Source organism: Bos grunniens, chromosome 2, assembly GCF_055505025.1.
Source record: "Bos grunniens cultivar Pamir isolate PY7600 chromosome 2, Bosgru_T2T1.0, whole genome shotgun sequence".
Lineage (NCBI taxonomy): Eukaryota > Metazoa > Chordata > Mammalia > Artiodactyla > Bovidae > Bos > Bos grunniens.
The window spans coordinates 23,778,299-23,804,122 of NC_141166.1; the positions used below are offsets into that span (position 1 = coordinate 23,778,299).

Genomic DNA, 25,824 nt, shown 5'->3' on the forward strand with positions numbered 1-25,824 from the left:
TATTGAAGCCTGACTTGGAGAATTTTGAGCATTACTTTGCTAGCATGTGAGATGAGTGTAATTGTGTAGTAGTTTGAGCATTCTTTGTCATTGCCTTTCTTTGGAATTGGAATGAAAACTGACCTTTTCCAATCCTGTGGCCACTGCTGAGTTTTCCAAATTTGCTGGCATATTGAGTACAGCACTTTCACAGCATCATCTTTTAGGATTTGAAATAGCTCAACTGAAATTCCATCACGTCCACTAGCTTTGTTCATAGTGATGCTTCCTAAGGCCCACTTGACTTCACATTCCAGGATGTCTGGCTCTCGATGAGTGATCACACTATCATGGTTATCTAGGTCATGAAGATCTTTTTTGTATCATTCTTAGGTGTATTGTTGCCACCTCTTCTTAATATCTTCTGCTTCTACTAGGTCCATGACATTTCTTTCCTTTATTGTGCCCATATTTTCATGAAATGTTCCCTTGGTATCTCTTATTTTATTGAAAAAAATCTCTATCTTTCCCATTCTATTGTTTTCCTCTATTTCTTTGCATTTATCACTGAGGAAGGCTTTCTTATCTCTCTTTGCTATTCTTTGGAACTCTGCATTCAAATGGGTTTATCTTCCCTTTTCTCCTTTGCCTTTCAGTCCTGTCTGACTCTTGCAACCCCATGGACTATAGCCCACCAGGCTCCTGTTTCATGGGATTCTCCAGGCAAGAATACTGGAGTGGGTTGCCATTCCCTTCCCCAGGGGATCTTCCCAACCCAGAGATCGAACCTGGGTCTCCAGCATTGCAGGCAGATTCTTTACCATCTGCACCACCAGGGATTGAATGAATAAGTGTAGCCAGTCCTTGCTTTACAGAATATGCAGTGGTAACATTTAGCCTAGCACAGATCACACTGAAAGTAGTGGAATCTAAATGCAATCTTTAATCCTAAGAAAACAGTGTATCCCAATTAGGATTTAATAAAGGTACATAAAATAGCAAAACCCTTTCTCAGCTTTTAAGCATATTTGTATGAGTAGAAGTTTATTAATCAGATTATTCCTAATCATACATATTTTATGTTGGACCATTCAGTCCACACCATCTTTGCCATAGAGTTGTCTTTTTCTCCCCAATTCTGTCATTTCATATTTATTTTCTCAAAGTTCACATTAAATCACAACATCTTCTAAGAAGGTGATGAGAAAAAATGAGTAAAATGTCATTCAGAAAACATCAGGATATCTGATTATACTGTTTTCACATTTACTAATAAAAGTATGACATCAGTACCAGAGTATTTTGTTTACAGTTACCTTAGAGGAAGTTTCCGTATCTCGTAGGGCATCATTGTTTTTTGTGTTTTTTGTTTTTAAATAAGCTGGTAAATCATTTTCTGCACAAGCAAATCAAAATCATTGAGACCAAGTCTACAAAAGTCCTATAGTAAGCATGTGTTAACTTAGGTATGATTTGAAATATTTATGATGTTCAAATTCCTAACAGGGAATATTTAACTAGGTCTTTTATGTTTTCTTTACTAAACTATTGTACTTTTTGTTGTTGTGGCTCAGTTGCTCAGTCATGTCTGACTCTTTGTGACCCCATGGACTGCAGCACTCGAGGCTTCCCTGTCCTTCACTATCTCCCGGAGTTTCTTCAAACTTATGTTCATTGAGTCAGTGACGCCATCCAACCATCTTATCCTCTGTTGCCCCATTCTCTTCTTGCTCTCAATATTTCCGAGAATCAGGATCTTTTCCAGTGAGTCGACTCTTCACATCAGTTGGCCAAAGTATTGGAACTTCAACTTTAGCACCAGTCCTTCCAATGAATATTTAGGGTTCATTTCCTTTAGGATTGATTGGTTTAATCTCCTTGCTGTCCAAGGGACTCTCAAGAGTCTTCTCCAACACCACGGTTAGAAAGTATCAGTTCTTCAGTGCTCAGCCTTCTTTATAGTCCAACTCTCACATCCATACATGATTACTGGAAAAATCATAGCTTTGATTATATGGACCTTTGTCAGCAAAGTGATGTCTCTGCTTTTTTAATACCCTATCTAGTGTATTAAATACACTTCCTTCTTTAAAAACCTTTAACTTTGTTGTTCAATTTATTTCCACATATTTTATACTATTGTTGCAAAATTGTGAGTAGACTTCTTTTCTTACTATTTATTGCTGATATTTTTTAAAAGCTACTGATTTTCAAATTTAAAATTTCTTTTTTTCTAATAAGTATATTGTTTCCTTAATTTTTGTGTTATTATCTAATATCTCTAAAACAATATTGAATAATAATTCCAATCAGGCATCCTGTCTTATTCTTGATTTGGTGTTTTATGATAGTTTCAGAGACAAAAGAAATGTCTAAGAAAGGTCTTTCTGGTCTTAATCATGTTTAAGAAGGACCTTTCTTGGTCTCCACAGTGTTTATAAAGACTGGATACCCAGTGTTACAAAATTCATATCCAGCCTATTGACATAATAGCTTTTTTTTGCTTGAATTTAGTGCTGCAATAGAATTAATAGGTTACTGTCCTATGAAAACATACTTGTGTTTCTGGTTTAAACTTTCTTATTCAAGTTGTATTTCTACCTTAATTCTTTGCTGCATTAGAATTGCTAATTTTTTTCAAATTTTTGCATTTATATTCATGAGTGAAATCTGGCTCTAGTTTTCTTTTATTTCTTTGGTATTAGAGAAATGTTAACTCTTAAAAATAGACATTCTCCATCTTTCTCTGCCTTCTGAAATTAAAAAAAAAAAAAATAATAAGCCAGTGAAAGCAACCAAGTATTTGAAACAGACCCAAATGCGTATGGTTACTTGATAACTGGTAAATGTGGCACTTCAAATTCCTGGTGAAGGGTGGACTGTTCTACAAATACCACTGGGCTATCTGTTTTGGACAAAAGTAGTTAAGGCTGTATCTAACAGTACATGTAAAAATTAATTCCAGATGAATTTTTAATATCTTAATTTCAAAAGCAGAAGCTGTAAAAACATAGGAAGACATTTTAAAATGAAGAGTTATGAAAAATACATGCATTTAACAAAGTCTTGAATTTTTATGATGAATGGTGCCATCAATAAAGCCAAAGAAAATGGTTAGAGAATTTATTCACAACTCATATATCTTTTCCCACACTCCCCCACAGACATTCCTAATACACAAAATTCTATAAATTAATAAGAAAAAGGTAAATAACCCAAGAAAATATGAGCACAAAGAAAGGAGCAGGAAATTCAAAAAGAGCAGGAATTTTAAGTTGGCCCAGAGGAATGTAGAATTGCCAAGCTACACTTGTAATCATAGAAATACAAATTTAAAAAAAAATGATGTATAATATGTGAATGAAGAAATGAGAGTAGGCATATAGGGAGACAAACACTATCACATAATGCTTCTAATTTTCACATGTCTGTGGCATTTAGAGATACTCAAATGTGTATAAATATGCAGCATACATTTTAGAAAAACAAACGCTAGAATATAAAATACAGTTACAAGCATGAGTACAGTGTGCATGCATGCATGCTCAGTTGCTCAGTCATGTCCAACTCTTTTCAACCCCATGGACTGTAACCTGAAAGATTCCTCTGTCCATGGGATTTCCCAGGCAAGAATACTGGAGTGGATTGCCATTTCCTTATCCAGAGGATCTTCTCAACCCAGGGACTGAGCCCGAGTCTCCTGAATTGGCAGGAGGGTTCTTTACCACTGAGCCACCAGGGAAGCCCAATTTGTAATATCAGCTGATATAAGTGGGGTTGAATATGTTTTGGCACATCTACATTTTATAATAATAAGTAGGCAATAAAAATTATACACATTTAACTGCATTAACTGGAATGCCCAATGTATAGATTCTGTATTGTTGTGGTTACAAATTTTTTTAATAAAAAATATTTTGAAAAAGTTAGAGTATATCTAAAAATACTGCCAAAATTGGAAGCAACGTGAGTCTGTTCCCTAAAATTGTCTCCAAAAGTTAAAATCCAACTGTATACTTCCAGTCATTAGGTAGTCACTTTAGAGACTTCATCACCCTAAACTTTTCTGTTGTAAATCTCAGGACAGAGCATCTGTCTTGACAGTGTGAATGAATCTTCTTACCATGTTTTTCCCACCCTTGTGGATCTAAAGTAGAAGAAAGTGGAAGAAGCCTGGGAAGAAACTCTTTTATTCCCTGCTAATTTTTCCAGATCACTAGCAGTGAAAACCCTGTGAAGATCCCCATAGTTGTACTTGTTTTTAAGGATGGAGATAAAGAGAAAACTTATGCCTTGGGATAGAAGACAAACATCACGTGATGATAAGGGAATATGAATAGTCAAGCCTGGGGACAGTAGATAAAAAGAAAGGGGTCCCTAAAAAGCTGGGTTAAGACTGAGAAATAACCCCAGAGAAGTAGGCTGCCAAGAAGTCTTGACCTCAGTAGCTAATAGCTGCTGATCGTCATTGACTAGTTACTTTGGGCCAGATATGCTTTTCAGGCCTTTCCTTGCAATAATTACAAACATACGTTTCATCATCATCATCACCTTCTAATGACAAGGAGACTTTCATAGAAAAATTAAGGAACGTGTCCAGCATTATACAGCTGGGAATAGACGGGCCGAGCATCCCAGCCCATGCTGTCCGGCCCCTAGCCTCTTAACCACGATGCTGACTGCCGTGTGTGCTTTGCTATAGCTGCCCTCTGGAAAGAACACTTGCCTCAGTCTTCGCCCTAACAACCCCCTGTAGCTTTGTAACCCTGATGCCTGTAGTTATTGGACCATACTTGCAAAATATTGACTGAATTTTTCCAACCAGAGTAAGCCAGCCCTGAAGTGAATTCATATTGCCATTTTTGTAGGATTTTGTAGAAACATGTGTTCCCCTTACAGTGGCTGCTGTATTGCAGTAAGCAACCTTTCTGATCCACCCTGTGCTCAGTTGCCCTGTTGCTCCCCAGGCAAGGATAAATACCCTGATTGCTAGGCAACAAATTGGCATGAATCTTATTTAAACACCCCAAGTTCAACACTAATGTTGCATTCGGCCTCTCTACACTCTACTTTTGACAACTCTGAGCCTCTTAGGAAAGGCAGTGAGCATTCTTTCCTTTTTCAAATCTTGAATAACTTTGTGCTTTAATAAAATGAGCAATCTCTTCCTTTACTGTTTAATCTGTTATTATTTCTTTTTTGTGTCTATGAAATGTAAGGTTAAGTATTCTCCCAGACAAGAGTATAGGTGTACTTCACATCCACTAAAGCACTTCACAGTTATGTAAAACTAACATGAGTCAGAGTTCGGCAACATTCTATATATAGGTTAGATATGTAGGTATATATATGTATATATACGTATATATATATATGTAGAGAGAGAGAGCACTTTATGTTACAGAACTGCTACCTCATTTTAAACCCTACAAAGCAGGTTCTGAATGATCAATAACTTGCCCACTTTCACACAGAGTGGGAATTAACACCATGCTTTTACCCACTTTTACCTCTGACCCTTTGAAAAACACCTTTAAATCATGCTCTTAATATCCTGATCTAATGGGGCTATTTTCACTGTGTACAAGGGAATATATCCTTCATTTAGACAAAGATTTCCTCTTTCTGCCTCAGTTTCTCCATCTTTAAATGATATTAATAATCCCAATGCCATGTTTCTAGAAATAAATATAGCAATAGTATGAAAACACTTGGAACATAACTGGGAACCAATGTCTTTATCTGATCCTCATAAATAGCCTAAAATCAACATCTGTAACCATAAAAATTATAAAAGACTTCCATGATAAAACAAGCACCACTTCCTTTCACTGGAAGGTCAGGGGAGCAATTAAAGGGATCTATAAATAGGAGGCAGACTTCTCAAGCAAAACTTTTACAGCAAAGTTTTCATTTTAATGTACACAAAACATTAATTAATGCTAAGCTCTTGGTTTTGTCTCTTTTAACAAAGAAGATGAGCAAGTAGAGAATTGAGAATAATATAGTGACTCAACAGGGAGCAAGGGTCCCGGGACCACTTCATCTGAATAGCTGGGAAATATAGTAAGTACTAAAGCAGCCAGTTACTCTGCCAGCAAAGCCTTTTGTGATTTCTAGAAATCAACCTGCATCAGGAGTAGACTAACAATGAAGTGAGGCATAAGTCATGAATTCAAGAATCCAAGTCTCACTTTGGTCAAGACATAAAACACTGATAGATTTAAGAGTCGTGGAAGCATTAAAAGAATAGAAGCAAAATATCTATATCTGCATCTGTATCTGAATATGTATACACACACATACACAGTGATTATGTACTGTCCTCATCCAGAAAGTACTAAGTTACTGAGGCAAGGAAAAGTTCAGATTTTTAAACAGGGTTTCCAGACCAGCAATAATTGAATTTTCCAGGGGGAAAAAAAAATTATAAAAGAACCCAAGATTGAATAGGGAAAACAAACTAGATTCAGAGAAGACAGAATAAATGTCATTGAAATCGCTAGGCTTCCATAGAAAATGCACAATAAAAACCAGGAAAAAGGTGATTAAGATCAGAGCAGACACTAATTTCACATAGGCACGGAGTGTTCTGCAGAAAGCCGGAACTGCAGGATGTTCATGGTCACAAACACCCACAAAGTTCTTTAACTAGCTAACATCTACAGAGTCTGCCTTAGAAGAGAATAAAGGCATGAAATATCCCCCAAGATTTTTTTGGCCATGGAGAAATTCTGCTTCCCCCCTGGGTATCTTGAGAAATGTGTCTCAGAAATGCCGATGTAAATCTGATGGAAGAAAATCAACAGGAATTGGGGACATGGTAGAGTTCAAGCCAGAGAGACTATTTTAATAGCCTAGCTGGGTTAAAGATCTGTACTAACATGTGGCAGATAATGGTGATAATGGTAAAGAACTGTTAAGGAGATAGAATTCACAGGAGTTGGTGATGGAAAAGAGAGAACTGTGTTGGCGATGATGCCCACATTTCTGGCTTGGGCTATTAGCTTGATAGTTGTGTCAGTAATTTAAATAAGGTACCCAGAAGAAAGTGCAGATTGCTCAAGCAGAGATGGATGAAGAAAATAAGATGACATCTCTGGGTGACATGCAGAGCAAGAGATTCAACAAGATACATACATAGGTCTCAATATAGTAGGAAGGGGTGGGCTCTGGCTCTGGCTTTAAAAATGGAAACTCTGAATCTGGAAGAGCTTGCCCAGGAATGCCATGAGGCAGGTCCCTGAGTGACATTCCCATGTAAAAGGCTGGGAAAGAGAGCCCAGCACAAGAAGTGAACCAGTGGACCAGGAGGTAGGAAGAAAACAAGGAGAAATGATTTCTCAGAATCAAAGAACTGTCAGTAGCGAGAGTGAGGCAATGATATAAAACACCAATGACATGTCAAGATTGGGTAATTCACTGGATTTGGTAATTGAGAGTCACCAGTTGTTCTTTAACAGAGCGGTTTCATAAACTTTGATCACAACCTGATTACTGCTGGGTGAACTCTGAAGAGAAGCAAAGTGTGTTATCTTGTCAAAGAAAGTATATGTTTGTCCCTTTACCTAGGAAGTGCCTTGAGAGTAAACCCAGTAAAAATATTAGAACTCTTCAGGTACAACACTGAATCCTGAAGTTAAAAATAGTTCAGTAGACTGTTAAATTATGTACCAAAATATTGAAAATGAAATTTCTTTCTTTCCTTCTTCCTCTTCCACCATCTGGACTCAGATAAGTGGTATTCAGTTAATTCACAAGAAAATTATGAATAGTCAGGATAAAAGCTGCATCATGTTGAGAGAAGATTTTAAGCAACACGGGTCCTAGCATTTCAAGAAAATTATGGGGAAAGGGAGATTAGCCTTGATTTTAAATGTATTTCATGCAGTGTCCTTTTGTTAACTGAAAGAAATATATCTAAACAAAATGAAATGCATCTTGTCAGGAATTTCATTTCTTTTATGGTTAAAATAACTTTATATATTTTGTCTTTAATTTTGAACTGTATATTGTGTACTTTTGATAAAGAAACCATTCTTTTGACCAAAATGCCTTTGTACTTTATACAAATAGTTTGAATCTCATATGTAGAATAATGTGCCATTAAACTTACCGAGAAATAAGAATAAGTCTTTCAATAAATAATTCCAGGGTTTCTTTGCATGTATAAATAAATTAAGTAAAAAAATGAAAGCTGTTTTCTGAATCTGAAACAAGGGGCAGAAAATGAGTGGTTCTAATGTATTCATTAACCTTGGACCAGAGCATAGTAAGAATGGTTTTCTTCAGTCTAGAACTAGCTCCTCTGCTGTGACATCAGGGGTACAGGCACAGTTTGTAGTGCTGGAAAAGACTCCTGCGAGTCCCTTGAACAGCAAGATCAAACCAGTCAGTCCCTTTGCAGACAGACGCTTTAACCTCTGAGCCACCAGGGAAGCCCCAATCTTAAAGAAAATCGACCCTGAATATTCACTAGAAGGACTGATGCTGAAGCTGAAGCTCCAGTACTTTGGCCACCTGATGCAAAGAGCTGACTCATTGGAAAAGACCCTGATGCTGGGAAAAATTGAGAACAGGAGGAGAACAGGGTGACAGAAGAGACGATTAAATAGTATCCCCTCCTCAATGGATATGAATTTGAGCAAACTCTGGGACAGGGAAGCCTGGCATGCTGCAGTTGATGGAGTCGCAAAAAATAAGACACGGCTTAGCAACTGAACACATTGGGGGAAACACAACTATAAAAAAGCCTCTCCAAATTGCAAATAATTCATAATATTTTCTTAATAAAAGTAGTGCAAATAAAAAGATTTTTGTTTCTCTTTGAAGAGGCTCTTAATTCATTAGTGAAGGTCTTGCTGGAGGTTTAAGGGAATCTATATTGTATGTACTTTTATAAGTATTTTTAAAAGTACAGCCACATTTATTTTGCAACTTCAAGAATTTAATGGAAAATGATATCAAAATCTGTTAACCTGTATATAGGCCTAGTTTATATAATGACTTTTTCTGGTCAGAATAAAATGGATCACCCAATTTTTTTTTTTTTTTTTACACTAAATGTATGATAGTAAAGCTCAGTGATAAAGAATCTGCCTGCCAATGCAGGAGATGAGGGTTCAATCCCTGGGTCAGGAAGATCCCCTGGAGAAGGAAATGGCAACCCTCTCCAGTATTCTTGCTTAGAAAATCCCATGGACAGAGGAGCCTGGCAGGCTATAATCCATGGTGTTGCAAGAAGTCAGACACGACTGAGTCCACACACATACACACATACAAAGATAAACATACGAATGTCGATTAAGGTAAATTCAAATTAATCTACTGTTTAGTGGCATTAGGATAGAATGTATATGGAAAATGCAATTTAAAAACAATGAAATCAAAATTTTTTGTGTTTTACATTAACCACCCTGAAGAAACGTATTTCCTAGTGTTCAATTCCCTAGAATAGTAGTCTTGTTTCCAAATATGCAGGTGTTAGTCACTCAGTCATGTCTGACTGTTTGTGACCCCGTGGACTGTAGCCCACCAGGCTCTTCTGTCCATGGAATTCTCCAAGCAAGAAAACTGGAGTGGGTTGTCATTTCCTTCTCTACCAAATATGCAAAATGGTTCCAGTTCTAAATTGACTTCCTGTAGACTTCTTCACAATGAGAGTCATCCTATGTTTGGTGGTAAGTGAATAAAGACAGAACTATAAATCAGAGACCCTGGAATATAAAAATAAAAAAAAAGATTCTTCATAAGTTTGAACCTAACATTTCAATTGCATTGAATTACAATATAATTTTTGAATTATATGAAAAGAATGATTAACTCATAATTTTATCAAAGGTTTTGTTTGTTTGTTTGTTGTTGTTGTTGTTTTTTAGTACCATCCATTTGTTATGTCCTGACAAAATACTTGGGATAGCTAGCTGGAAAATTAAAGTGTATTCCCCCAGATTAGGCACAGGTATGACTTATGAAAGTCTTAATTTTAAAGTTTGTTCAGTTGCCTTAATGCAGCACATTTTGAAAAGAAAAGCCAAATACCTTGATTCATTTTCAGTTTAGAATCAACCAAGACAGCAGTTTAGGCAACTCTATAATTCAAACAAAATAGTTTAAAAATTATTTTCACTTATGGTTGGCCTTTGCTGTGATATTCTGTTTTATACTGTACGGGCGTATTTATATACATAGCAACATTATCTAATATCAAATAATATTTTTAAAAAACCAGACTCAAAAAACTATTAAATAAGATTCTATCATGACTTCTGAAATTGAGTCAGATCTATAGTCACATTTATTTTCTCCAAACTCATTTCCATTTCTCTCTCTAGAGTGTAGGATAAGTTTTAAAAGATCGTTTGCAGTTCACCTTATTTTTATAGTGCAGAAATTAATGATTTAATTTTAAAGGAATATACAATGTGATCCACTTAAATTTTAAAAGAAAATACCTTTTCCTTTTTTCTAAAATACTGATGCATTTATTGGATGACCAATATCCTGATTTGCAAGAAGTTTCATGTTCTATCTGTTGGCCTGGCCAATAGCATTTCTTTTCACTTTGAAGTGCCTCAATGTGGACAATAAATTATCCAGCCACTCTTTCAATACATAATTCACCTGAATTCACTTAAATTCATGATGCTGCATTTTTTAACATTTACAAAATAGTCATAATTATTTCTAAATGTTATAAAGAATGGCATTGATATGAAAATTACCACCATCATTTTACACATACCAATTCATCCCAGTGGTAAGTAAGGGCCAAAGAGAGTACCTTTTGTGGTCACATAAACCTTCCTGGCAAGGCAGTAGTCATGTAATTAAGTAAGCCTCTATAGCCAGGAAGAAAAATAGTTTTGAATCTAAAAAGCCATCTATTGCCTGCTTATTACTCTGTAGTCATAATCTAATAATCAGCCTTTTTAAGAGCTGGACAGATTACATTGCCAAACTCAAATTGCTATTTGAGGTAGGTAACATGATTTGAATTGATTCTGATGATTTTCTAAGTTCAGTTCAGTCAGTCGCTCAGTCATGTCTGACTCTTTGCTACCTCATGGACCGCAGCATGAAAGGCTTCCCTGTCCATCACCAGTTCCCGGAGCTTACTCAAACTCATGTCCATCGAATTGATGATGCCATCCAGCCATCTCATCTTCTGTCGTCCCCTTCTCCTCTGGCCTTCAATCTTTACCAGCGTCAGGGTCTTTTCCAATGAGTCAGTTCATTGCATCAGGTGGCCACAGTATCTGAGTTTCAGCTTCAGCGTCAGTCCTTCCAATAAATATTCAGGACTGATTTCATTTAGGATGGACTAGTTGGATCTCCTTGCAGTCCAAGGGACTCTCAAGAGTCTTCTCCAACACCACAGTTCAAAAGCGTCAATTCTTCAGGGCTCAGCTTTAGAGTCCAACTCTCACATCCATACATGACTACTGGAAAAACCGTAGCTTTGACTAGACAGACCTTTGTTGGCAAAATAATGTCTCTGCTTTTTAATATGCTGTCTGGGTTGGTCATAGCTTTTCTTCCAAGGAGTAAGCATCTTTTAATTTCATGGCTGTAGTCACCATCTACAGTGATTTTGGAGCCTCAAAAAATAAAGTCTCTCACTGTTTCCATTATTTCCCCATCTATTTGCCATGAAGTGATGGGACTGGATGCCATGATCTTAGTCTTCTGAATGTTGAGTTTTAAGCCAGCTTTTTCACTCTCCTCTTTCACTTTCATCAAGAGGTCTTTAGTTCTTCTTCACTTTCTGCCATAAGGGTGGTGTCATCTGCATATCTGAGGTTGTTGATGTTTCTCCCGGCAGTCTTGATTCCAGCTTGTGCTTCATCTAGCCTGGCATTTCGCATGATATACTCTACATATAAGTTAAATAAGCAAGGTGACAATATTCAGCCTTGACATACTCCTTTCCCGATTTGGAACCAGTCTGTAGTTCCATGTCCAGTTCTAACTGTTGCTTCTTGACCTGCATACAGTTTTCTCAGAAGGCCAGTCAGGTGGTCTGGTATTCCCATCTGTTTAAGAATTTTCCATTGTTTGTTGTGATCCACACAGTCAAAGGCTTTGGCATAGTCAATAAAGGAGAAGTAGATGTTTTTCTGGAACTCCCATGCTTTTTCAATGATCCAACGGATGTTGGCAACAGATGATTTTCTAAAAAGGGAAAGAAAGGGGAGAAAAATGAAATGTTTTATTTATAGTGTTTTAGGATACCCTTTACAGTTGTCCAATCTTTTCTAAAGTATTTAGGTATTTAGAACTTTTAAGGTGTCCTATTTAGTTATTTCTAAAGGAAAAAAAAAAAAAACATGGAAGATTCATTCATTAAAAATATGTATTGAATGTCTCCTATCATTGAATGTCTCCTAAAGGCCCCATCCTGGAGTTGGTATGCTCCCTGCTCTTATAAAAGACCATGCCTACTTGAATGACACTGGAGCATCATCTCAGTTACTAAAATTCCCTGCATGAAGCTGGGACCCTAATGTTTTCAGTTCCTAGGCAGACAACATGTTAAGGACATAGTCATATTGTCACTCCGGTGGAGTGATGGATTTCAAGGCCCCCTCTAGAGATTCTGATTCAGTGAATCCCCTGTAGGGCCCAGGAACCTGCATTTTAATTAGTAACCCCCATGGACACAACACAGTTTAGGAAACACTATCCTAATAGTTTAAAAGCCTTTGGCCAAGTTGACCTGACTCAAATTTTTATATGTCTAAAAAAATAACAGGCAGAGATGGCAAGATAAAGACTGAACAAGCAAATGTAATAAATGAATAAAATGTGAACCAGGGCATTGCTGTTTGGAAAAATTAACCAGTTCAACAAACTTTTGTTGGACATCCGGCCTTCATCTTTGAAGCTGACTATGGCAGCCCCCCATTTTCAAGGGGAAAAGAAGTGGGTATTTTGAAACCAGTATTGTGAACTAGGTATTAATAATTTTTAAGGAGAAAATGGGACCATTGCCTCATTGTAACAAGCAGAGTTATAGTCTGTGGCTTGAATTTCACAGGTCACTTCAGCTTCAGTTTTGGACAAAGAGGAGTTGTTGTCATAATTATAATAGTTCTTAATGATCTTCTTAGAGTGAGTATGTGGGCTAGAACAAAGAATAGAGAATAATTTTCTATGCGTAACATTTCTAAAATGCCTAACTATGTAGGAGAAACATTTGTATGTTTGTAAAATCCACTGGCTTCCTCAGAATCGGAGAAATCACTGATTTAGAAAGATTCCTGAGGTTCATCTAATTCAACCTAAATCTTCATCTACCTACTACCAGATGTAAGAAACCTAACAAATAAATTCAGGAGTTTGATTAAAAAAAAAAAAAAAAGAATACTGTGATTATCAGAGCTTAGATAGCTCTCTAAAACTATACTTGAATAAGTCAAGAAAAACAAGTTGTTATTCTCCACTACTATGAATGTGATTTATAGAATGAGTCAAACTGACTGGCAAAACTGATTTTTTAATCAAATATTTATTGATTATTTACCCTCAGGTAGGTATTTTATAGGAATTGAACCTAAAGAAGGTGGTATTATTTAGACAGATAAAAAAATTAGAGATACTAAATCACTTAATTGAGATCTGCCAATTAATACCAAAATTCAAAACCAGGTCTGTCTGACTTCAAGACAGAGAGAAACACCACAGGAAAGATTTGGCTTGATAGTCCAGATGTGATTTGAAAAAAACAGAAGTCTGCAGTTAGCAAACAACTCATAAATGACTTGAACAGACTTCTTAAGTCAGACAAATCCGCTTTGAAATCCTGCTTCTGTCATGTGTGGGATCTTGGGCAGAAGTCTGCGCCTCTCCTTGCCTCTGTGGTCTATAAAATGGGAATAACAAAATCTCATGTAGTGCTTCTTAAGATTGTATGTAAAGGACCTAGTAGAACAGTATCTGACAAACACTTACCACTGCAAAACAAAAGAAGTTTTTACCAGGCTATACCGATATAAGAAAGTCAGTCAGTTAGTCAATTCAGTCGACTACTCAGTCATGTCCGACTCTTTGCAACCCCATGGACTGCAGCACGCCAGGCCTCCCTGTCCATCACGACCTCCTGGAGTTGACCTCCCTGTCCATCACCACCTCCCAGCTCTACATGAGCTGAAACTCATGTCCATTGAATCAGTGATGCCATCCAACCATCTCATCCTCTGTCATCCCCTTCTCCTCCCGCCTTCAATCTTTCCCAGCATCAGGGTCTTTCCTAATGAATTGACTCTTCACATCAGGTAGCCAAAGTATTGGAGCTTCAGCTTCAGCATCAGTCCTTCCAATGAATATTCAGGTCTGATTTCCTTTAAGCTGGACTGGTTTGATTTCCTTGAGGTCCAAGGGATGCTCAAGAGTCTTCTCCAACACCATAGTTCAAAAGCATCAATTCTTCAGCACTCAGCCTTCTTTATGGTCCAACTGTCACATCCATACCTGACTACTGGAAAAACCATAGCTTTGACTAGTCAGAACTTTGTCAGCAAAGTAATTAATGTCTCTGATTTTTAATATGCTGTCTGGGTTGGTCATAACTTTTCTTCCAAGGAGCAAGCATCTTTTAATTTCATGGCTGCAGTCACCATCTGCAGTGATTTTGGAGCCCAAAAAATTAGTCTGTCACTGTTTCCATTGTTTCTCCATCTATTTGCCATGAAGTGATGGGACTGGATGCCATGATCTTAGTTTTTTGAATGTTGAGTTTGAAGCCAGTTTTTTCACTCTCCTCTTTCACTTTCATCAAGAAGCTTTTTAGTTCTTTGCTTTTTGCCATAAGGGTGGTGTCATCTGCGTATCTGAGGCTATCGATATTTCTCCCGGCAGTCTTGATTCCAGCTTGTGCTTCATCCAGCCAGGCATTTCACGTGATGTATTCTGCGTATAAGTTAAATAATCATTGTGACAATATACAGCCTTGACATCCTTGTTTCCCAATTTGGAACCAGTCTGTTGTTCCATGACTGGTTCTAACGTTGCTTCTTAACCTGCTTACAGATTTCTCAGGAGACAGGTAAAGTGGTCTGGTATTCCCATCTCTTGAAGAATTTTCCAGTTTGTTGTGATCCACACAGTCAAAGGCTGTACCGTAGTTAAAGAAGCAGAAGATAGATATTATGAGACAGAAATTTCTAATCCAGTCTAATGTCCTGAATGTTCAGCTGCTAAATCAGAGATCATAATAAATAAAATGAGTTACAAGTCTTGTTGGAAGTCAATACTAGTTCTAGCCCAAGAATGAAGCCCTGCAGTTCTTGGTTCAGTTCTATACCCTCTTATATATTCTTATAAAGAGTATATATTAGTTTGGCAGGTTTTTTAATCAAGAACCTTTAAAATACTTTGAACACTTTATCTTAAGAAAATAATCCAAAATGGATCAGACTTGGGGGAGAATGAGAGGAATAAATGTGTGAAGATATACTCTGAGGCATTTTTTTCTACAATGGCACAAAATTTGAAATACCCTTAAGAATGACTCACTCTCTCCCCTTTATAGTGTTTGAGTTAGTTGCTTAGTCCTGTCTGACTCTTTGTGACCCCATGGACTGTAGCCTGCCAGGCTCCTCTGTCCATGGAATTCTCCAAGCAAGAATACTGGAGTGAGTAGCCATTTCTTTCTCCAGGAGATCTTCCTGACCCAGGGATCAAATCCAGGTCTCCTGCATTGCAGCTCATTCTTTATCATCTGAGCCACCAGGGAAGCCCTTCTATAAGTCTTGCTCAAATGTCACCTTCTTTATAAGACTCACCCTAATGATTCTATTTAAATTGTCCTCCTTCTCCCAACTCTACCATCCTCCTTCATCTGCTTTCTTTTTCACACTACACTTACCATTCCTGATATGTTAACACAATTTACTTATTTTTGTGTCTATTGACCAGCTTTTCACAAGGGCTTATGTTTTAAGAGATCATGAATTTTTGTCCTTTTCACTGATGTATTTGCATCACCAAAGAAAATCCCTAGGTACAGAGTATGGCTTCAAAAATGTTTATTAACCATATTAATGAACTAAGAGACTGGGTTGATAAATTAGAGTATGAAACTTTATTCTACTTATTTAAAGTGTCATAAAATTTGAAAAGCAAAAGTAGAAAATCTTTAGAATATACCATTAAGGGAAGGATTGAAGGCAGGAGGAGAAGGAGATGACAGAGGATGAGACGGTTGAATGTCATCACTGACTCAATGGACATGAGTTTGAGCAAGCTCCAGGAGTTGGTGATGGACAGGGAAGCCTGGCGTGCTGCAGTCCATGGGATCACAGAGTCGGACACGACTGAATGATTGAAATGAACTGATACCATTCCGTGAATAAACATAGTATTTCAATTCAAATATTCAAGGACAATTAGATAAACTCTGCACCAGGAAAAAGAAAAAAAAAGATTGAAAGGAACTGCCAAAAAGGGATGAGTTTTATGTTTTTGTTTTCCATTTTGTACCATTTGAAAACTACAGCAAAGTGTTGAGAAAGGGAAGTAAGAAAATGAGAGAGGATGGGAAAGAACCATAATCATGAATGTTTTGCCTCCTTGGGTAGGGATGCTGTGGGTCTTTTTCTCCTTGCCTGAATTCCTGGCATCTTTATCCAGAATGAAGATGGAACTTTCCAGCCAAGGAATATATCAGGGCTCAGATTTCCTCTTATTTCCAGAAACATGTGGTTTGCACAATTGGCTCAGAAATTGGCAAGTTAAAAAATTGAATATTAGCTAAATACTCAGTTTTATTCACATTCCTCTTCTCCATCCAGAGTCAGTACACATCCGCTGGATTCCCTGTGGCTGTTATCCATGTCCATTTGTCTCGCGCCTGTTGTGTTTTTATCTCTTCTTTTCTCCTTTCGCGCTGCTGCCACTCTCCCCCTCCTATCTTTGTCCTAGCCTCACACATTGTTTGCCGTCAGCCCCCATTTGTGTGTGGGTGTTTCCCTGAACAAATAAAGCAATGGTATTGAGAAAGTTCGAGGCCGGAGAAATCTAGAGCGGCTTAGCACTCCTAGTCCCTCTCCCTGCCTTCCCTGTGCATCTTGGACCAGGTGCCCACCCGGCGCTCTCCAACTCCCATCTGTACCCATCTCTGGGCCATTCTCTCCCACTGTCTGTTCCTGCTAAGACAGGGCCAGTGCTTTCTTTGTTGTAGTGCTTCTACATCCTGAATAATGATTCTCACAAAGAGATCTCCTTGCCTGTCCCCTTCTTGGTTACAAAGACAATCAGAGGTCTTATCTCTCATATTGCATTAAGTTTATTACTCCTCGTTTTTTCCTACTAATGCTAGAGGACAGGTATCCTTATAGTTGTGCTGTTGCTGTTTAATTCCCAGATTCACGTAATTTTAGAATCGAAAGGAATCTTGAAAACCATCTAGTGATGGAGAACAGTGTGGAGATTCCTTAAAACCTGAAAATAGAACTGCTTTATGACCCAGCAATCCCACTGCTGGGAATACACACCGAGGAAACCAGAATTGAAAGAGACACGTGTACCCCAATGTTCATCGCAGCACTGTTTATAATAGCCAGGACATGGAAGCAACCTAGATGCCCATCAGCAGATGAATGGATAAGAAAGCTGTGGTACATATACACAATGGAGTATTACTCAGCCATTAAAAAGAATACATTTGAATCAGTTCTAATGAGGTGGATGAAACTGGAGCCTATTACACAGAGTGAAGTAAGCCAGAAAGAAAAACACCAATACAGTATACTAACACATATATATGGAATTTAGAAAGATGGTAACGATAACCCTGTATGCAAGAGAGCAAAAGAGACACAGATGTATAGAACAGTCTTTTGGACTCTGTGGGAGAGGGCGAGGGTGGGATGATTTGGGAGAATGGCATTGAAACATGTATAATATCATATATGAAACGAGTCACCAGTCCAGGTTCGATGCATGATACTGGATGCTTTGGGCTGGTGCACTGGGATGACCCAGAGGGATGGTACAGGGAGGGAGGAGGGAGGGGGGTTCAGGATGGGGAACACGTGTACACCTGTGGCGGATTCATGTTGATTTATGGCAAAACCAATACAGTATTGTAAAGTAATTAACCTCCAAATAAAATAAATAAATTTTTATTTAAAAAAACAAACATCTAGTGGAATCCCCATTACCAGTCCATGGTCAGTGCTGTGCCAGGCGGTGCATAGATGGTGCTTGGGGAATATTTGCCATCAGTGAATACTGTAAATTCAGTCATTATGAACCACTGTGAGATAATGCTGTGCCAGTTGCATAGATGGTGTTTGGGGAATATTTGCCATCGATGAATACTGTAAATTCAGCCATTATGAACCACTGTAAGTTGATTCGTTTGCACTATTAACTTGGTGTTTTAAAGGTTTTTGGTCATCTTTTATTCACATATATTTATAAAAAAATCAATCAATGATCAGGGAGAAGGCTGGGCTCAGAAGGCAATGAGGTAAAACTGAAAAACTAAAGTTAGCAACAGGGTTGTTATAAAGAGGAAAAGGATAGGTTTGCTAATGCAAGAACAAGAAGAAATAGGCTAATATGATGATGAAAGGATGATGCATAATTAATAACATCTTTCACTATGAAGAACTGTTAAAGAAAGGATTGCCAAGAAAAACTGAAAAAATGACAGTACTTGAGGTTAGTGACATATCCAGTTATGATTCACCAGATGATTAAATTAAGCTTTCCTTGATGGAGAAAAGTAGACTAAATATGTTAAATGGTTCCTCCTGTAGGATTCTGGGAAGGGTTAGATTTCCCTTTCACTGAAAAATGGAATGATCATAATAAGCATGTGCTTACCTACCTTAAAATCACTCACATTAAAAAAAAAAAAAAAATCACTCACATAGCTACCTTAACATTAACCCGGAGATAATGAACACTGAATTCACCTTGCTTCTTATCAGGACAGCTGATATTTGAATGATAAATTTTAACTGTCATTTTTTCCTTTCAGGCTTGTAAATTTTATAGTTCCCAGTGGTATGTGGTAAACTACAAATATGAACAGTATTCTGGAGACATTCGACAGTTACCTCGGTAAGAACCTTTTATGAGTAATCCTTGGGTTTTTCCATATATAAACTATGTTCTCTGTCACTGTTTATGAATATGTGTACATTCACCTAATAACAAGTTATATTTAAAAAATTAAAAAATAAGAGTCACAAGAGAACATTTTGTTGAACAAAGTATTATTTATATCTTCACAGAATTGGATGACAGATAAATATACTCATTTAGGATAGCCTAGGGCTTCCCAAGTGGCTCAGTGGTAAAGAATCCGCCTGCCAAGCAGAAGACCCAGGTTCAATCCCTAGGTTGGGAAGATCCCCTAGAGAGGAAAATGGCAACCCACTCCAATATTCTTGCCTGGGAAATACCATGGACAGAAGAACCTGGCGGGCTATAGTCCATGGGGTCGCAAAAAGTCATACACAACTTAGTGACCAAACACCAACAAGGTTTTGAGCAAAGTTTTAAAGTGTTAGGTCATTCTTGTGTGAGCTGTCCTTTCAATAGCAGATACAAGAGGATTAAAAGGTACAAGTTGGACCAGAAATTTTTTTTCTGATATGGTGTGTGTAGCATTCAGGTTTGCCATTGGATTCATATATTTTCATGCTGGGATATCAAAAAGCATGAAAATAAACAACCTGCACAAGAGCAGTAATGTCTAAGAATAGCAAAAAGGAAAAGCAAGCACCTAATTCTTTTCAGACTGTAGGGAAATAAAGTCTTTAGGAGAAGATAACTTCATTCTGTACCTGCTTACCTGTCACCTCTATAGAGAAGCTACCTGACCTAGAGCAGTCATTTATTCCATGTCTGTGTCCCCCACTAAAGTCAAGTCCAAAAGGGCAGGGACTCTGCCTTCCTTGCAGAATCTTTTGCAGGCCTTGAAGAATGCCTGGCACATAGTAAAGTGAAAGTGAAAGTCACTCAGTTGTGTTCAATTCTTGTGACCCCACGGACTATAGTCCATGGAATTCTCCAGGCTAGAATACTGGAGTGGGTAGCTATTCCCTTCTCCAGGGGAATTTCCTGACCCAGGAATCAAACTAGTCTCCTGCATTGCAGATGAATTCTTTACCAGCTGAGCTATCAGGGAAGCCCTGGCACATAGTAAGTATGCAGTAATTACTTATTGGATAAGTAAACTGAGTGGGTCAAAAATTTTAAAATCTAATAATCCTGGATGGGCTTGAAGTTGCTTAAATTCAAAGAACTGTGATGAACTGGAATCTCCCAACACACTGGTTAATCAGACTAAAATGATGCACATTATCCAGAAAATAAAACTTAAGATAGAAATAAGTGAATTTTTTACTAACTCTTTCCTCAAGTGAGACTTTGAGGTCATACACATTGCACATAACTTTTTAATGGGCACATGGTTTAGATTTGGGCACCACTTTTTAAGATCTCCCGTGCCCAAAGAAACATCTTTTCCAGACTAGAATACTTGGAAGTACTGCATTCAACTCCAAATGCAAAATTTGAAGAAGGTGGAGTTATGGAGCAGCACTGGAAGTGACATTTAAGCTCAGATCTGAAGGAACAGTAGCTACCAGCACTGTGATCTCGAGAAAAGGGTCCCCAGAAGAAATAACAGGGGCAAAAGCTCTGAGCTGGGAATCAGAGTGACCATCAGAGAACCTGGACCTAAGGGTTGATTAAAACCCTGGAACCAGGCAAGGGACCTTGTGGGCCCTGGAAATGAGCTTGGGTTTTATTCTCATTCAACAGAAGACTATAGAAATTGTAACCTAGAGTGTGACATGATCTAGTTTACCTCTTTAAGAGATTACCTGCTCCACTGTATGGAAAATGGGATTGTAGCAGTGAGAATTAAAAAAAAAAAAAAAAGATGGAAGGAGACCATTTCTTTGGAGTTGAGTTCCTGGGAAGAGCAAAGCAATGTTCCTCTAAAACAGCAAGTCTTTATTCAAAACAGTGAATGTTTGATTTTTGCCAAATCTGTGAACATTCCTTTAGATTCAGGTCACTCCTAATAGATAACCTCCTGTAATTTCATGTTGAGATGGTCTTATCACACCCTAAACTTTCATGAGCAATTATTACATTCAGAATGTCTGGACATTAGTCACGCATGTAGCTGCCATTGAGAAGCAAAGCATTTTTTTACCATCAAGTCTTCCTCTTTCTGAAAATAGTTCTGAGAAGTGGTTACAACTTGGAAGCCATGTCCAAGCACTTGGAAGACAATTTATAAAGGGAGAGAGTGTAGAAAGAGGTGTTTAGCTTTCATTTGGCATAAATGCCTTCCTACTGTCCTTAGGTCTACTGAACACTTTAGTAGCTTTATCTCCAAACACTTCATCTTTTCTTATATCCCTGATGCCATAAAAATATATATTAATTTAAAAATTCACATGTACTATATTCTTCCTCTGTTGAAAAATAGAGAAAGCACCTCCAGTCAGAACAGGGTCCAGATGTCATTGCTGACTTGGAATTCTTGTAGAGCACAAGAAGAAATCCCATGAGAAGAAATGCAAAAGTCACATAAATATTGTTGAGAATTTCTCTCAGTTTAACTAAAGGATGTGAAAGTTGATACCAAGAAGGGGAAGAAGACTACCACTAAGTAGGAAACTGTAATGAACTATGTATGTATATTCAAAATGAAAATCAGAAGTTCTAGAATAATCCTCACGTATCCCCTAAACAAATGAAGATTGTAATATTGAATAGCAAAAGTATTTTTTAATGATTTTACAAGGCTAGGCACTCCCCACTAGACTACAGATATTTAGGTCAGTAGTAGACACATAATTTACTTGGGCCTTCTGAGGCTATTAGAAGTAAATCATTTTCATACCTCCTGGATTAGAATTCTCCTATGTCTGCTACCAATTTAAACTGATCGTTTCTTTTTATGGGTTGCTGAGGCTATAAAATAAAAACTTACAATTATGGAGAAGTGAAAAAAGATGTTTGCTTATCTCCCTCACTTATAGTCCTTGAATTTAAAATTGTGTTGTTATTAACTCTTAAGAACCTCACTTTTTTGTGTGTCTGTTCATAGGAGGATATTGGAGACAGACTCTATTTAAGGATAGAATACAAAAAGTAAAGCCTTCACAAATTAGAAATAAAAATCAGTACCGAAATCGGTGTTCCTAAGGAGACAAGAATGTCATTAAAAAATACATATGATGTCAAAGGAGCCAAGAATATAAATGGCGAAAGGATATAAACATTGGGAACACTAACAGCCACAAGTAAAAGAATGAAATGAGGCTACTATCCTACACCATAAGTGAAATTAACTCAAAATGGATTTACTACTTGAGCATAAGACCAGAGACCATAAAACTCCTGGTGGCGGGAGTGGGGGGCAGTGGGGAGGGGTCGGGTGGTAAAAAGAAAAGACATAGGTGATAAGCTGCTTGACATTGGTTCTGGCAATTTGTGTGTGTGTGTGTGTGTGTGCAACAAAAGGACAAATAAGCAAGTGAGATTCCATCAAACTAAAAGCTTTTGCACAGCAAAGGAAATCATCAAAATAATGAAAAAGCAACCTACTGAATGGGAGAAAATATTTACAAATCATATATCTGATAAGAGGTTAATATCCAAAATGTACAAATAATTCGTACAACTCAATGGCAAAAAAAGAAAGAAATACAATAATCTGATTTTTAAAATGAGCAGAGGATCTGACTAGACATTTTCCCAAAGAAGACACACAAATGGCCAACCAGTACATGACAAGATGCTCTGTATCACTAATCAGCAGGGAAATGCAAATCAAACCACAATGAATTATCACTTCACACTTGACAGAATGGCTATAATCAAACCACCCAGAAATAGCAAGTGCTGCTAAGGATGTAGAGAAAAGGGAACCCTGTGCACTCTTGGTGGGTACGTAAACTGGTACAGCCACCATGAAAACGAGTATGGCGAGTCCTCAAAAAATTAAAATTAAAACTACCATATGATTCAGCAATTCCACTTCTGGGTATTTATTGGAAAAAAACAAAAACACAAATTCAAAAAGAAGTACGCACCCCCCAAGTTCATTACAGCATTATTTGCACTAGCCAAGACACAGAAACAACTTAAGTGTCCCCTGATGGATGACTGGAGAAAGAAAATGTGGCATATATACATAACGGAATACTGTTAAGCCATAAAAAGAACGCAATTTGTCAGTTTTGACAACATGTGTAGACCTTAAGGGCACTATGCTGAGTGAAATAAGTCAGAGAAAGACAATGCCCTTGGATCTCACTTATGTGGAATTTTAAAACAAAATGAAAAGAAAACAAGCCCACAGGTACAAAGAACAGATTGATAGTTGCCAGAGGTGGGGCGAAGAAAATCAGTAGGTACAAACTTCCAATTATAAAATAAATGAGTCATGGAAATGGAATGTACAGTTTGGTGTCTAGAGTTAACTATACCCTATGAAGTATTCTAAAGTCACCAATAGAGTAGATCTTAAAAGTTCTCATCACAAGAAAAAAAAAATTTTTAATAGCTACGTATGATGATGATGTTAACTAGACTTACTGTGGTCATCATTTCACAATATATATAAATGTAGAATCATTTCTTTGTACACCCAAAACTAGTATAACATCATCTATCAATTATATCTCAATTTAAAAACTATGAAACAAACAAAAAATATGATGCCACAGATTTTGTTAATCCATGGGGTAAAATACAGGAATAATACGACATATTTAGAAGTTTTACCACAGATGGGTAGGTATAAGGAAGAAAATTTCATAAAGTATATTTCTTGACAGAAGAGCAAATAAAATGGAACCAGTTTAGCTGGACTGATTTGGAACAAAAAAAATTTTTTTTTAATAAAAGAATACTTCTTGAGTGTCCACTGTGAGCTGAAATGTTCTGGGTGCCGTATTTATGTTCATTTAATTCGCATGATCCCACGGAGTAGGAACTGTCTTCCTTGTTGTATAAAGCAAACCAAACCACTAAAAGGGTTGGTAACTTGCCCCCAACCTCACTCAACTCAAGTATCCCCACACTCCTTGTTTGGGGCATAGGAGGTAATTTGGGTGTAAAAATGAGAAATAAGACTGACCAAAATGGCAGCTACTGTGGATCCAGACACCAGAGAGTGAAGTCCCTGCTGAGCTCTCGAAACCTGGAGCCCAAAGGCCTACAGTGCCATTAGGGGAAGAATTTTACTTTCATCCAGCAGAGGGGCTTATCTTTAAATGATCTCCAGAAGAGAGACCAGTCATTGATTAACAGCCCCAGAGATGTGAAACTGAGCAGCGATAAAAACAGGAATGCTGTGCCCTGTGGGTCAGTGGGAAGGGGAGTGGGAAAGAAGACTTCTCAGTAGCCCCACGCCTCAGCAGTGGTCCAAAGGCTCTGCCAGCGCACTCCAGGGCACTTTCTTACAAGGCTAACCTCACCCCCCCTCTCTCTCCCTCCCTCTCTGCGCTCCAGCCCCACCAGCGGGGCTCTCCTGAATGCTGGCTGCAAGCCTATCTTCCTCAAGATCTTTGCTCACCATTCACTGTGCCAGGATGATCTTCCCCCAGATCATCACAGGCACGGCTTCTTCTCCTTCTCAACGGAAATGGCCATCTGTGACCACCCTTTCTAAACCTGGCTTCTACCACCTCTGCCTTGATCGTTCTTTTCTCTTTGTTGATGTTGTTTAGTTGCTGAGTCATATCTGACTCTTTTGAGACCCCATAGACTGTAGCCCACTAGGCTCCCCTGTCCCTGGGACAGAGGAAAGAATTCTTTCTCCAGGAAAGAATTCTAGAGTGGGTTACCATTTCCTCCTCCAGGGAGTCTTCCCAACCCAGGCATCAAAACCGCATCTCCTGCGTCTCCTGCTTAACAGGCAGATTCTTTACAGCTGAGCCACCTGGGAGAGGCCTTCTTCTCTTTAATTTTCTTCAAAACCATTTCCATCCTGGGAAATTATCTTGTTAATTTATGCTTTATTATCTACTCTCTCCTTCCTTAGAGGGCGAGCCTTCTCCACTTGGGGATTTAATTTCTAATACATGGTTGGCATTATCACAGGTCTTCTAAGTGACAGGTGCTGTCTGGTAACTGGATCATTTAGTGACAAGGAAGAACGCCTCCAAAAATTAAGACCACTCTCAACTCATAGTGAATTTGACCAAGCAAACTTAGATTTAAGAAAATCTGACAGTAAAAGAGCATTCCCATTGACCTATCCCCCACCCGGGATATGACCTAAATTGACATTCACTAATCTGCACATATTTTTTAATGAACAATAAGGTCTGCATGAATATCACTAAGGATTAATGCAGTGGCTCTGTTTTGCTAGAGACCTTATTGGTCTTATCTGTCTATCATATAATTTTTTGTATCATAATACTTAAGTGATAAAAAGGAAAGCTTAAAGAAAATTTGGTTTTTATGAAAGAGTTTTGAGACTTCACAAGTTGTAGTATTGTAACATTACAACTTGTGAAACTTTACAAATTTAAAAAATTGTTTTCAGTGTTTGTATGAAGCCCCTTTCTCTCTTTTCAGAATCATCTGTCCTTGAAATGCCAGGGGAAAATACTTGAGAAATTCATCCTCAGCATTTGAGAATAGTTGCACATATTTTTGTATAATTTTAATTAATTATTATTGGAGTATAGTTGCTTTACAGTGTTGTATTAGTGTCTGCTGCTGCTGCTGCCAAGTCGTATCAGTCATGTCTGACTCTGTGACCCCATAGACGGCAGCCCACCAGGCTCCCCCGTCCCTGGGATTCTCCAGGCAAGAACACTGGAGTGGGTTGCCATTTCCTTCTCCAAT

At 37.8% G+C, this 25,824-nt stretch overlaps 1 protein-coding gene across 20 annotated transcripts in view; it reads left to right on the plus strand.

The window, feature by feature from the left end:
- The window catches only part of DOCK10 (dedicator of cytokinesis 10), a 304,405-nt gene that overhangs the window by 145,237 nt on the left and 133,344 nt on the right, over nucleotides 1-25,824 (plus strand). For all 20 annotated transcript variants that reach the window (XR_015150938.1, XR_015150936.1, XR_015150933.1 and 17 more), the window contains exon 4: nucleotides 18,971-19,053. Coding sequence is in view for 16 of the 20 variants with exons in the window: in XM_086365856.1 (XP_086221982.1) it covers nucleotides 18,971-19,053 (83 nt within the window). In the remaining 4 variants the exon portion in view is untranslated. The remainder of the gene's footprint in view (nucleotides 1-18,970; nucleotides 19,054-25,824) is intronic.